The sequence below is a fragment of the Macrobrachium nipponense genome, chromosome 25 (genome assembly GCF_015104395.2).
Source record: "Macrobrachium nipponense isolate FS-2020 chromosome 25, ASM1510439v2, whole genome shotgun sequence".
NCBI classification, from domain to species: Eukaryota; Metazoa; Arthropoda; class Malacostraca; order Decapoda; family Palaemonidae; genus Macrobrachium; species Macrobrachium nipponense.
Window position 1 is genome coordinate 40704591 of NC_087214.1, and position 14545 is coordinate 40719135.

Sequence of the window (14545 nt, forward strand, 5' to 3'; positions counted from 1 at the left end):
CCCCTTCTGCAGATCTGTAACTAAAAATATGGCTGTTGCACAAAACTATATCTACTTTCAATCTCATGCTGGGCAGTAGAGTAAGAAAATTTTTAAGTTTTCAATTATTTTCCCTTGCAGCACGAACATTTGGTATCTTCCCATTTTGGCCTGTCCCTATCATTTAATTCTAGTGTGCCTAATCTAGCCATACTGATCAGCATTGTTTCTTCAATGAGATTTCTTCTCTCTTGTTTTCTGTAGATTCTCAATGTCGTCGTTTCATTCATTCCTCTCTTCCTTGAGTTAATGGTTAGTTTTTTTCAAACATTCTTTTACTTGCACCATCCAAGTGGTGTTCTTGTTTTTGTATTGATCTACGATTATCTCGAAAATTACTCTATTTCCACTATTCTCAAGTATATGTTTTGGATGGAAGTGTTTATCATTCATATCTTTTGAATGGCAGAAAGAGGTTCCTATTTCGGATCTTATTAGCACAACTTGCTGTTTAACATGACAAATCTTGGAAGAAATTTGTATTTTTTCTATCGTACAAACCTGAGGTCTTTACAAAGGAATTATCTTCCAGTGCAAGCTGGAACAGGCTATTCGACACAACAAGGCAAATGAAGCAGTTGCATTCATTTGCCTTAGACCCAAGGTAAATGAATGAGGGGTGGCTAGAGGTGGGCAGCTTCTGTAGACTGCAGGTTTGTACTATTTAGGAAAAATTAGTTCCAAAATTTGTATAGCTCCTGAAGAATGGTCTCTGGTTTCAGATCTTTGCAATTTGATTATGCAATCTTAATTTCTTCATTGGAGAAGGCTGCAGAGATGGACAGTGTAACAGACTTGATGATGGAACGGTTTGATTGGTACTGTATAAAGGCAATTGTTCTGGAGCATGGGATTTGTGTGAAAGGCACAGGTATTATTAGGTGCCAGGATCACTGGTGTAACGGCTGCAAGTGGCCGGATGACATTTTTGTGGTCGAGGGCCAAGCACTAACACATGCACAGTACTTTGTTACCCGATGAAGAGATTGGTTAAACATCAATTGAGTTAAAACTCGCAACAGACACAACATATGTAATAAAACTGTCTATACAATTAGTCATAATGGTGCTAACAACCTCATACTAGGTGCTGATGAAAGCAGAAGTTGCAGACGTAGTGAATATTAACATTTACCAAAATGATCTTTGCGCTAACGTATTATACGTGACTATGAACATGGAAAACAGAGGCAGGTGATTTACGGCACAGAACCACATCGCAGTGAGAACAGACCCGGTTCCCTGACAGCGGACTCTTCCAATTGTTGCAGAAGCAATGAGAATTTCATGCAAGAATAAAAAGGCACACATAAAAAAATCTGGCAGGCTTTAAAAGACTTGGAAATGTACAGACTGAAATTGCACACAAAAGTAAGATAATACGTATGTAAGTCTTGTAAGACCTGTTTTACTATACAGACAGGAATTTTGGTCCAAAAGATTTTGTTGACTTAAGAATAAAGTTTTATGAATAATATTAAGTCAGAAATGACACCATAAAGGAATTTATGAGATTCAAATGTAGATGAGGAAGAGATGAAAGGGAAACAGAGATGGCTTGGAAATATCCTTCACCTTCAGACAACCCCAGGAAGAACAGAAGTATGTGATGTCACCCTCCAGGCTCCTGTGGGCACCACAAGAGTTGGAAGACCCAAACAGACTTGGTTGGAAACTAAAACAAGAGGCGTTGAAAACGAGTGATGTGTGGAAGATAAAGTATATAAAAGATAAGAATGGCCACGTTTCACAGATAACCTGTGTTAGATAACAACAGACACCCTATGCGATAGATGACGACAATGAAGATACTGATAAACAGGAGAGAGCTGATCTTTGAATATGATGCTGTATCATAATGTGTACATAATTTGTTTGCTATCTAATGTATTTAACTCTTTTGACATGGAATACTTTATTTGTAATATTTACTTTCAAGTAATTTGCAAAATCAATATCAGTGTTGTACTGTTTTCATCTCTTGAGCTGATAACCAGAAAATATGGCGCTGTTGTGATAAGGGTAAATGAATTACATATCTGACATCACACACTTTCATCACTTGCCTGTTTTGTATTTCCCCTATTATTATTATTATTATTATTACATTATTATGATGATGATGATAACTTATTATTTCTTCAAAAGATGAACTCTACTTATATGGAACAAGTCCATCACAGGGGCCACTGACTGGAAATTCACACTTCAAAAATATGGTGTTTATTTGAAAGATTATTATTAATAGGGCTTAGTTTTTCCAGACCTCTGAGTCCCAAGTAGACTCTTCTTGGGCTGGTTCTCAGGGATCAATCCTGAGAAGAAAAAAATAAATAAAAAATTAAATAAATAAAATAAATAAATAAAAAAATACTTTACTTGAGAAACCTCTTATTAAAAAACTTTATGATGTTATTAATTGAAAAATCTTTGCTTTCAGCAAGAATACTTTTCATTTTTTAATTCCATAGGTAAATAGATCTTTGCTGGGTCCAGTTTGGTCACTCAACAAGTAAATGCTGTACTGTCATGGGTGTTTGACATCTGTTACACTTTACTGGGTCAGCATGTGGTGTTGACACTAAGTGATCATGAGAGAATTTTGTGTGTCCTATACGGAGCCTTGCTAGGATCACCTCTTTTGATCTTTCCTCCTGTGAGGATGTCCTCCATGCATACACTTCAGTTTTTATATTTTTAAGTTTATTTGTTGTTGGCACTGAGGCCCATTATCTTTTCCAATCCTCATAAATCAATGGTTTGACATATGTTACCCAGTCTGACACTGGGGCATGTGTAATTGTTGGAGGGAAAGAAGTAACAGAAGGTGAAAGGATATGCAGAAAGAAGAGATAAGTTATTAGAAAAGATAAAATAAATTAACAAATTAATTTCTCTTAAGCAGAGACTTTACTACACCACAACTGTTGCATAATCTGCATACCGAACAATCTTCCTTTTCAGGCTAACATCCAAATCACTTGTATATGTAGTCTAAAAATAACAGTGGACCAAGAGCACTATCCTGTGGAACTCCAGACACAATATGAGCTCAACAGATGAAGGTGAGCTCAAGGAAAGCTTTAAAATACCTACTAGGTCCCGAGTCCTAGTCCTAATTCAGTTACATTTTTGTCCACTTTGCAAACTGGTTTCCCTTCCTTCTACTTCTCTTGACACTTTCTGGACAATATTTCATTTTATTTACATATCACTCCTAAATTAATTAATTCAAATCAGAGAGTTACATTAGGAGCAGTGTACAATAAAACCAGAACCGAAGAGAAAGTTCCTTAGAAAAACATTTATTTACTTGTGAAAGAACTTAAAACATCTTTTTACATTAAGCCACACAGGCTTTTCCTAGAAATTTTAAATTTCTAAATACAATTATAACCAATTCGACCACAGGTAGACAAATGTCATTAGAAATGTTATACTGTATTTCTTTACAGTTTCTCTTTGGCTACTCTACACTTGTAGAAATCAACACGTCCATCTGATAAAGGAAATGGAATGGCTTTGATATTAAATAAAAATTTTCTATAAAACATTTAAATTAGGGTTCCTTAGTTTTCACTTACTCCCATCCTCACTCACTATCACTTAAATTCAATCCACCAGACTTTACTTTTACAGGGTCAAAAGTTTTGTCCTCCAAATCACTTTCCCCAAGGCTGATGTCACCTTCGTCGCTTTCTTCATACATAACAGTCTTTTGTGTCACCGATCGGCGTGGTACTCTCCTTGGCGCTATGTCAGACATGTCCTTGACATCAACCTCAGGAGTAGTTGAACGACTGCTCCTCCCTGAATCACTTTCCTCGTCAAGATCAGAGCTTGCCCTTCTACCCCTCTTTTTCTGGCGATTCTCCAGTTTCTTTACGGCATTGAAATGTGAACTGTTAACAAAAGTGTTCAGTGCAGATTCGAACTTTGAACAAGAGGGTTTGGCGTCCTCTTCACAATCACTATCGTCACTGAGATTTGAAGCTGCATTGGCAGATTTTGTTCCCCACTGTAAGATTGCTCTGATTTTCTCCTTCTTTTCTTCTTCGTCAGTTTCATCTGAACTATCACCAAGACAGCCTTCACCAGCCACAGGGAGCTGTGAACTTTTGGCTTTTTCTTTCACTGGCTTTGCTCTGCGTGCATTTTTTGTTTTCATTGTGCTCCTCCTGCTGGCTTGAGCCATTTCTACAACATTGGATGTCAGGTCAATTTGAAGGTTTTTGACACTGTGAGTCACAAGTGGAGGTCTAGCAGCATCAATGTCTGCCTGTGTGACTTTGGTTTTATTTTCTTCATTTGCTCTGACTTTTTTAACCTTGGCTTTAGTTTCACTTTCACTCTTGTCCTCGGCTTCGTCTTCAGGCACCTCGTATGTCCCGTACTTCTCCCGGACACGTTCCCTCACCAGCATTCCATTGATGAGTTTCTTCCAGTTATTGTAGATTCTTTTCTCTCGTTTTTCCTCCGCACGCTTTGCTTGCTCAACTTGGTCCTATAATAATAAAATAATAATAATAATAATATAATAATAATAATAATAATAATAATAATAATAATAATAATAATAATAATACATAATAATAATAAAATAATAATTATAATAATAATAATAATAAAGTAGCTAATAAGTAGAAAAGTTTATCACACTGAGGTCACTTAAGTTAGGCATTACTCTGCAAAAATCTACTTATAACAGCATTGATGCCTAAACAAGCTGATCTCTATTGGTGATATCTATCAGGACACCAACAGGTATAAATTATTACTTAAAACTGAGAAATAAAAAGAATGGGGTAGGATACAACAATAATATAGAAATAAGTCAAAGGGAACACTGAAAGAAAAACCGACAAATACTGAAAACAACAATCCTGGAGGTAAAAAAACTGTGTTGTTAATGGTTGAAAGGATCACGAAAAAGAGAACCAGGTACACAAATTAAAGTCTAACAAAATAGAATCTTGGCCAAAGGCCAAGTGCTGGGACCTATGACGTCATTCGGCGATGAAAGGGAAACTGATAATAAAGGTTTGAAAGGTTTACCAGGAGGAAAACCTCACAGCAGTTGCACTATGATTTAACTGTTATGAGAGGATGAAAAGTAAGATGGAAGAAAGGGAATATATTGATTAAGTAATGCCTACAGTGCACCACATGAGGTGCACTGATGGCATTATCCCCTTACGAGGGTACAAGTGTAACAAGTCCAGTATTTTCAAGACATGAAAATTTGGCTTATATGTATATGATTATAATGGGATTGCAGGAAAAAAAATGCATTTTGTACCATAAAAACAGAGCTATTAAGGTCTGCAGTCCACTGGCCCTTTTTTAGTTATAAACCTCAAAAGCCTATTGAGGAACTGATGTCGCCAAGCATCTGCAAGAAACTTCAAAACTTCTAGAGGTCCTTACCTCATTCCATGCATCCAGTAAGACATCTTTGTATTCTTCACAAACCACGAAGCCTTCGTACACAGGGTGCGACCAACCAGAGTGAAAGTCGAATCCGGTTATCGCAGAAGCACAGTCAATGTTCAGCTTTCGGGCGATACGATTCAGACCAGCAACTGAAATGATGAAAAAGAAAGAAATATTATAAACTAGTTTATCTTATTTATTTATAATATTATTCTCAGTCTTGAAAAGGCCTTGATGAAAAATTTCAAGAAAACTTTGTTAAAAATTACAGTGTCATACACATTATATCAAGTTTTCTCTTTATGGAATGGAACATAAAATTCAGGCCAAAGGCCAAGCACTAGGACCTATGAGGTCATTCAACTCTGAATAAGAAAATGAAAGTAAAATGGTTTGAAATGCGCAACAGAAGGAAAACTTTTAGCAGTTGCACTATGAAACAATTGTTAGGAGAGGGTGGAAAGAAAGATGGAAGATTGAGATTATGAACGTAGGCATAGTAAAAGGAGTGACAGGTTGCAGCTAAGGGCCAAAAGGATGCTGCAAAGAACCTAAGTGATGCCTGCAGTGCACCATGTGAGATGCACTTATGGCATTAGTCCCCTAAAGGGTATTTAATTTATTTGTTAATAACAATATTTTCAGGATTTAAAAGGCCAAGCTAAAACAATTCCAAGGGAACTTAGTTACATTAACCCTCTTACGCCGATTGGACCTATTAAACGTCGAGTCAAAATGTCTCCCGTATGCCGATTGGACGTATCATACGTCGGCTCAAAAAAGTAAAAATTCGCGGAAAAATACTTATAGGCCTACCAGCCGAAAACTTTTGTATCACGCGCCTTGGGGGATGCTGGGAGTTCACGGATCAAGGCGTTGTTTTGTTTACAATCGCTACGCAGGTGCGCAAGCGCGAATTTCTTTCTTATCGCACTAAAAAGTATCAGTGACACATCTCGGAAATTATTTCGTCACTTTGACATAATTATTGCACCATTTTAAATTATCCTTTACATGAAGTATTATATATGAAAAATGTGCGCAATTTCATGCACAATCAACTAAAAAATACTCATGATTGTAGCTTTTATCAGTTTGAAATATTTTCATATAAATAACGATAAGTGCAAAAATTTCAACCTTCGGTCAATTTTGACTCTACAGAAATGGTCGAGAAACGCAATTGTAAGCTAAAATTCTTATATTATAGTAATATTCAATCATTTGCCTTCATTTTGCAACAAATTGGACGTCTCTAGCACAATATTTCGATTTATGGTGAATTTATGAAAAAACTTTTTCCTTACGTTCGTGCGATAACTCTTCCGATAAATTTTTTCGTGCGATTGTCCTAATGTTTACACCCTTTTAAATTTGCCGTTACATAAAGTTTTATATATGGAAATGTGCGCAATTTCATGCACAATACAACAAAAAACAACCCATGGTTGTAGCTTTTATCAGTTTTGAAATATTTTCATATAAATAACGATAAGTGCCAAAATTTCAACTTTCGGTCAACTTTGACTCTACCGAAATGGTCGAAAAACGCAATTGTAAGCTAAAACTCTTATATTCTAATAATATTCAATCATTTACCTTCATTTTGCAACGACTTGGAAGTCTCTAGCACAATATTTCGATTTATGGTGAATTTATGAAAAAAAAAAAACATTACGTTCGCGCGGTAACTCTTCCGAAAAAATCAGAATTTTTTTGTGCGATTGTCGAAATGTTTGCACCATTTAAAATTAGCTGTTACATAAAGTTTTATATATGAAAATGTGCGCAATTTCATGTAGAATACAACTAAAAATGATTGAAGGTTGTAGCTTTTCTCTTTTTTCGAAATATTTGCATATAAATCACGATAAATAGAAAAAAAACCACGTTCGGTCAAATTTTACTCTACCGAAATAGTTGAAAAACGCAATTGTAAGCTAAAACTCTTACGGCCTAGTAATATTCCGTCATTTTTCTTCATTTTGAAACAAATTTGAAGTCTTTAAAACAATATTGTGATTTATGGTGAATTTTTGAAAAATATATTTACCTTCACTCCGCGCGCCGATTCGCGGCCGCAAGTCTCCGAAATACGTACATGGCATTATCCTAATATTTGCTCCTTTTCATATTAGCCTTTTTATAGAGTTTCATATATCAAAATGTGCGCAAATTCATGAAGAATACAATAAAAAATAATTGAAGGTTGTAGCTTTTTCCATCTTCGAAATAAATATGTGCATATAAAAAAATATATATATTAAAATTTCGACATTCGGTCAAATTTAACTTGTCCGAAATGGTCGAAATCTGCAATTCTAATCTAAAACTCTTACAGTATCGTAATATTCAATCATTTGTCTTAATTTTTGAAACAAATTGGAAGTCTCTAGAACATTATTTAGAATTACGGGTGAATTTTTGAAAATAACATTTTTTTACGTCCGCGCGTTACGAATTCGTACATCATTTTGTGATAATATTTTTCCGGTGTTGCTTTTATTGTTTTACTATGTATTATATATCAAAAGGATTGCAATTTAGTGTACAATACAACGAAAAAAAAAGTAACTCGTTAGCTTTGACCGTTTTTTGCACAGCGTGATTTGAATACAATTATCTATGAATTTTTTTTTTCGCTACCATATATCGCATTATTTACATATGATAATGATATTATTTTTCATTTCTGATGATTGCATACTAAACTTCAGGCAATGAAAAAAAAATGAGCCAAAAATGAACTCTTAATCTTCAAAACTAAGCGCGCTGTGATTTTTTGAAAAAATTATTTTTTCCGGTTCCGCGCTCACTCCAAACCGGCGCCGGCATACAGGAGAGGTTTTGATTTTTAGGGCTTCGGCGTAAGAGGGTTAATCAGAAATACTTCAGCATCATAAACATTTTTACATCAGTTTCCCTTTATGGAGTTAGATTTATAGAATGAGTTCTCTCTGCAGAGGGGATTGGTGGGATGTTGTGCAGGACCATGGTCGTTGGAAGCTTCTTGTAGCGGCAGCAAAGAGCCATGGAGGCTCACAGCCAGTGGAGTGAGTGAGTGAGTTCTCTCTGCACTTCTGTCCTGAGTTCTCTCTCCTGAATTCCCATCAGGTCTAGGTTTTGTTTGTATGGTGCTTTTACGTTGCCTTTGAACCAATGGTTATTCAGCAACGGGACCAACAGCTTTACGTGACTTCCGAACCATGTCGAGAGTGAACTTCTATCACCAGAAATACACATCTCTCACTCCCCAATGGATGGCTGAGAATCGAACCCGTGACCACCGAGGTGGGACGCACACCATACCAACCATGCCACTGAGGTGCAGGTCTAGGTTTTGACTTATCCTGTCTTCTCCATGATTTCCTGGGTCTCCCTGCACATTACCTTATTTGACTGTGAATTATATGTACTTTTGGAATAATAATTGGTCAATGATCTACAACATTTTCTCAAGATCACTTACACAGAAATCAAATTATCACGTTAGCCAGGGGTTCCTACTGATCTATGGAGAAAAATGAGGGAGCAGAAAACAACAGAAAACAAAACTACAGAACACAAGATACAACGAATGAAAACAAACATCAGCATCACCATAAACTTTTAACTTTAGCTTTCGCTTTAAGGGTCAGATGCAAAATGAGTTTTCGCGACCATCTTTGGTCTCAAGCACTTGATGCCTTCATCTACAGCCTTTTACCACAATTTCTTATCATTTTTCAACATCACAGTTCCATATCTCTTAATATTTTAACGAAATGCTTCTTCTCACCCTGTCATTGCACAATCAAGTGTCAAACACGTCTTAATCCTTGACCTCTCTCCACAACTCTGTAATTAGTAAGATAATTTCTAAACCCACCTTAAGCCATGAATTTTCAAAGACCCATTCCATTTTCTCTGTATGTACTACATAGTATGGTATTGTAAGCATAATAAAACAAGAAAAAATGCACCAAAGTTTCTTCGGAGCAATCAAGTTTTCTGTACAGTATATAATCAAGGCCACCAAAAACAGATCGATCTTTCGATGGTCTCGGTATAATGCTGTATGAGCTGCTGCCCGTGAAACTTTGACCATAGCCCTGTCTTGGCCTGTCCTATATCGTTGCTAGATGCATGCTTATGGCTAACTTTAACCTTACATAAAATAAAAACTAATGAGGCTAGAGGGCTGCAATTTGGTATGTTTGATGATTGAAGGGTGGATGGTCAACATACCAATTTGCAGCCATCTAGCCTCTGTAGTTTTTAAGACCTGATGGCGGACAGAAAAAGCGTGGACAGACAGGCAAAGCCATCTCAATAGTTTTTCTTTAGAAAACCAAAACTGAAGCAGTAGCTTTGGGGGTCTGGCTTCTTGATAAGTAACAAGTGTCAGTTAAGTAACAAGCAGCCTATGTTATAGTTTGCACTAGAATATTTGCTAGATACCTGACAGCAAACTCCAAATCCACACAGTTCATGACTTGATCTTACATGTACCTTACACTTAAAATTTATGACTAAAGAATTATATAAAAAATGTATCAAATAAAAAATGATAGCGTAGCAAGAAATAATCATCACAATAATGTATTTCTTGATATGCCACAGTATTTTATGTGATACATTTTTATATAATTCTCTAGTCTTATATTTTAGGAGTAAGGTACATGTTAGATTAAGTCATGAATTGTGTGGACCTGCAGCTAGCTGTAAGGTACCTAGCAAATATTTTAATGCAAACTATAATATTGGGTCTTTGTTACTCAACTGATGCTTGTTACTTTTCAGGAAGCCAGAACCCCAAATCATTTGTTCAATAAAAGTGCTACTACGTCAGATTTTTGCTCTGCTTGTAAATCTTAATAATTTACCCTTATTTACCAGCATTCTAGCAAACTCTTTCCACTTCCTCATACAGTTTCTAATTTTTTCTTTTACAAACTGCCCTCTTAATACCTGCTTCAAGTACCATCACATCACCAAATTATTCTGCTCTTCTAATGCCTATGCTTCTTCCTTCTTTTTCGTTATTTGCACTTCTTAAACATTTAGACCAATGAAAAACTCCTCCACTTATAATTTGAAATTCTGGGCATCCCTTGTAGTACCATCTGAATTGTTCAGTGTATACACAGTACTATACTGAGCCCCACCCTATGCCTCTCTCTTTCTTCACTGTCTTTTCCTGGTTCCTTTCTGGCCATCATAACCTTTGCTTCCCTAAAGATTAATCACCAAATTCATTTAATATCCAATTCACTCTACCTCAGGAATAACCTACACTTAAGGGGAATTATAATTGGTGATTCATCACCAATGGGATTTGAACTGATACCTGGTTGGAAAACAATGATGTACAGTGAGTTTTGATCACTGCGGCACCACGAGAGGATTAAGATCACATTGACTCTACTGTGCATACGTCTCAAATTCACGATTTTTGTATACTTAACATCAACATCATCCCACTCTGACCATGATAGCTGATTGGTAGGTTTGTAACATGTGGCTAATTAAAAATCTTGGTTGCATACACCATGTGCATGGAAAAAATTAAGTTTTTTGTTTATGCTGATTTCAGATCTTCTCCCCTCTCCAGCTGATTCTCCCACCTTTTAACTTGTGAAGTGTACAATTGACCAAAATTTTTTAAAAACCCCTCTTTACATTATCCTACAGAAAAAATGCACAAGTAATCACAAAAAATTAAACAAACATTATTCAACAGAAAAAAAAACAGTCCTCCCATAAACGTATGCTGGTATCCTTTGAAGTAAAAACAGAGATTTAATAAGCAACTCCTGTAAAATATGCTAATAAAAACTCTGGAGACATGATGTGTTCCAGTTAGGCCATCCTGGGCCGTCTCAAAACCCAAGCGCTAAAATATTTCCAAACCCCCTTTCCCTGAATCTGCCATTAAGACTAGACCATCTGCATATAACAACTCCCAGTTAATAATAATGACAATTTAGAGTTTTTCTAGATTTAGGAATGGAATGGAATATAAAATTCAGGGCAAAGGCCAAGCACTGGAACATTTGAGATCATCAGCACTGTAAGGTAAATCATAAGTAAAAGGGAATTCAAGGAGCAACTGAAGGAAAACCTCAAAGCAGTTGCTCTACGACGCAATTGTTAGACGAGGGTGGAAAGTAAGATGGAAGAAAAAGAACATGAATAGAGGTACAATAAAAGGAATGGAAGAGGTTGCAGCTGGGACAGAAGGGACGCTGCTGCAAAGAACCTTAAGTAATGCGTACATTGCACCACATAAGGTGCACTGACAGCATTACCCACACTGCAGAAAACCTTTAGTAATACGTACCTATGATGCACCACCTGGCACTAACCCCTAAGCAAGGGATCTAGACTTAGGGATGATACAAAACCAACAATCACAATCAAACCTCAAACTTCCACACAAGAATGATAAAACTAGATGACCTTTTAACTTCAAACCTCATAAAACAGACAGGGCAGTTAACTTACTAGGTATGTGGACACATCCTTTGGGCAACATGGACGGTTTGAACAGCTCGACATTCCCGTACTCATTGCGGGGTACCTTCCCTCCTACAGCTACAGGCGGTTCGTAGTCCTCAACCTGCCACTCTCCGAACACTTCCAGCGGTCTGTCCTTTATCACTTGGCAGGTTTCCTGAAAATGGCACCTGAACAGTAATTTCTGACGATAGAACTGGAATATAAAATTATGGCCAAAGGCCAAGTGCTGGGATCTATGAGGTCATTTGGCACTGAAAGGGAAATTGAAAGTAAAAAGGTTTTAAGGTGTGACAGGAGAAAGACAGCAAGGAGAAAGACAGCAAAGTTGCACAAAGAAACAATTGTTAGGAGAGGACGGAAAGTGAGTAAGATGGAAGACAGAGAATATGAACAGAGGTACGTACATTAGGAGAAATAAAAGGACTTGCAGCCAAGGGCCTCAAGTAATGCCTACAGTACACCAAGTAAGGTGCAATATGACAATAACCGCTTTGGGGATGAGACTAATTTCTTATAAGATTTTAACAACTAATGATATTCCTGTAAAATCATCAGAAATGATCCATACACTTTCACGTGAAATGCAAACCAAAAATATTACAAATGTCCTATTCAATACTTTGGTGGCAAAGAGCTTCCATATTAAAATGAATGTTACAATATAATGGTAAACACAATTGGCATGGTTGACTTTCAATTCTAAGGCTTAGAAGGTGACTTTATGCCATATATACCAAGTTACCATAGGTTAGGAAACATCAAGAATCTTAATTTAACAAATGAGTTTGTATTTATGCATAAGGACTCCTCTGAGCTCACATTCATCACCCGATACTACATTAACAGTAAGTAATCCACCTTACAGAGTGGACTCTTGCCATAATCTGAATACCAACAAAGGTCCTGGAGTATTTGCTAAAGCAAAACCAGAGGCCCTTTGCACACACACACACACACACAATGAAAAAATTAATTATGATAAGTGCACTACAAACAGTGTTGTCATGAACTTTACAGAATTTCTGTTAGGATAAATAAAGTACAGGTATGTATAGTCTTTTACATACAAACCAATTCTGTTCCGATTATCATTAGTATTATATGATGAACATTTAGAACGTGGCCACAGGGGTCACGGACTTGAAATTCAAGCTTCCACAGAACATGGTGTTCATCAGAAAGAAGTAACAGAATGTAATAGGAAATACAAAAAGAAGAGATCAGTTATCGAATAAGAAGAAATCAATTAACAAATTAATGAATAAATAGATAAATGTTTTTTCAGTAAATTACAAAATACAAGAATTGTTTTAGGGTATTAATCCATTGCATCTTTGCTTCAACTTTGGAGGTTCCAACTGCACATCCTCAGGGAGGAATAAAGGACCTCTGGAACTGACAAGTTTGACAGCGAGGTGATAGCTGATTTGTATGCTGAACTGGTTTGTGAATTGAATAAAGTTACCCTAGGCATCCAGCATTGTAATTATAATAAAGCTTAATATCAAGACAGCTGGATCTTTGTGAATAAAATGAAGCTGGTAATAAACAAAAATCTTTACTCTTTCCTAAAAACAGTAGCAATGAAATATACGTGATAAAAAGAATATACAGAATAGAAAATAACGGAGAGTTTAGGGATAAGGCCAAGCACTGGAACTTATGTGGTCATTCAGTGCTGAAATGGAAACTGACAAAAAAAATGTCTGAAAGTTGTAACTGCACAAAAACCTTGCAGTTACACTATGAATCCACTGTTGGGAGAAGGTGGAACATAGGATGGAAGAAAGAATATGAACAGAAGTACAGTAAAAAGAATGAAAGGGGTTGCAGATAGGAGCCGAAAGGACGCTAAAAGAACCTTAAGTAACACCTACAGTGCACCACATGAGGTGCACTAATGGCACTTTACCTCCCTATGGGGATAAGGATTATACATCCAATATACTACTATGCACATTCTTGGAAGTTTGTCTTTGAAAGTTTGTCTGCAGACGGCTGACTGCATCTCCTACAAGCGTTTTTCTTAAAGATGCCAGCAGCCACTACAGCACAATAAAAATACTCACCCTATCCCATTTAGGTCTAGCCTTTACGACCTTGTACGGCTCCTCCCCTACACGCACAGTTTTAGCTTCCTTCATCCAAATATCTCGAGAATGCAGGGTGTAAATGCTCGATCGAGGGTACACCGGTTCGCCTTTGATGTACCCTACTGGAGTTTCGTCAGGCGGATAAATTGCTTCAAATTTCAAAAGATGTCGTTGTAGGGCATACAGTGGGTGGTTTTTATATCTGAAAAATATGTTCGGTGACATTTAATTTTATTTGTTGATAAAAAAGAGCAATAAATACACCATAAAAGAAACCTAAAGTTTTTGTCATAAGCCAAAATGTGGACTTAAGATATACATGAGAGGCTTATCACACTTTTGAAGCTACAATACATATTTTAAAGTCTGAAAACTCTGAGACATTTTAATAATGGTAAATTTAAACACACAAAAATCACTCACACATGTAACCAAGATGGTTCTAAAGGGGCCATAATAATTCTAGGTAGTTTCTGTTA

General features: G+C 36.4%; 2 protein-coding genes across 2 annotated transcripts in view; both read right to left on the minus strand.

The window, feature by feature from the left end:
- Positions 1-1721, minus strand: part of LOC135199388 (zinc finger and SCAN domain-containing protein 12-like) — a 55641-nt gene extending 53920 nt beyond the window's left edge. The window contains exon 1 of the mRNA XM_064227373.1: positions 1615-1721. The gene's annotated coding sequence lies outside the window, so the exon portion shown is untranslated. The remainder of the gene's footprint in view (positions 1-1614) is intronic.
- A 1597-nt stretch (positions 1722-3318) lies between these two features.
- Positions 3319-14545, minus strand: part of LOC135199390 (DNA repair protein complementing XP-C cells homolog) — a 21106-nt gene continuing 9879 nt past the window's right edge. Inside the window, exons 6-9 of the mRNA XM_064227375.1 lie at positions 14043-14268; positions 11959-12127; positions 5467-5621; positions 3319-4543 (exon numbers count right to left, since the gene is read on the minus strand). Of these exons, the coding sequence (XP_064083445.1) occupies positions 3632-4543; positions 5467-5621; positions 11959-12127; positions 14043-14268 (1462 nt within the window). The 3' untranslated portion in view covers positions 3319-3631. The remainder of the gene's footprint in view (positions 4544-5466; positions 5622-11958; positions 12128-14042; positions 14269-14545) is intronic.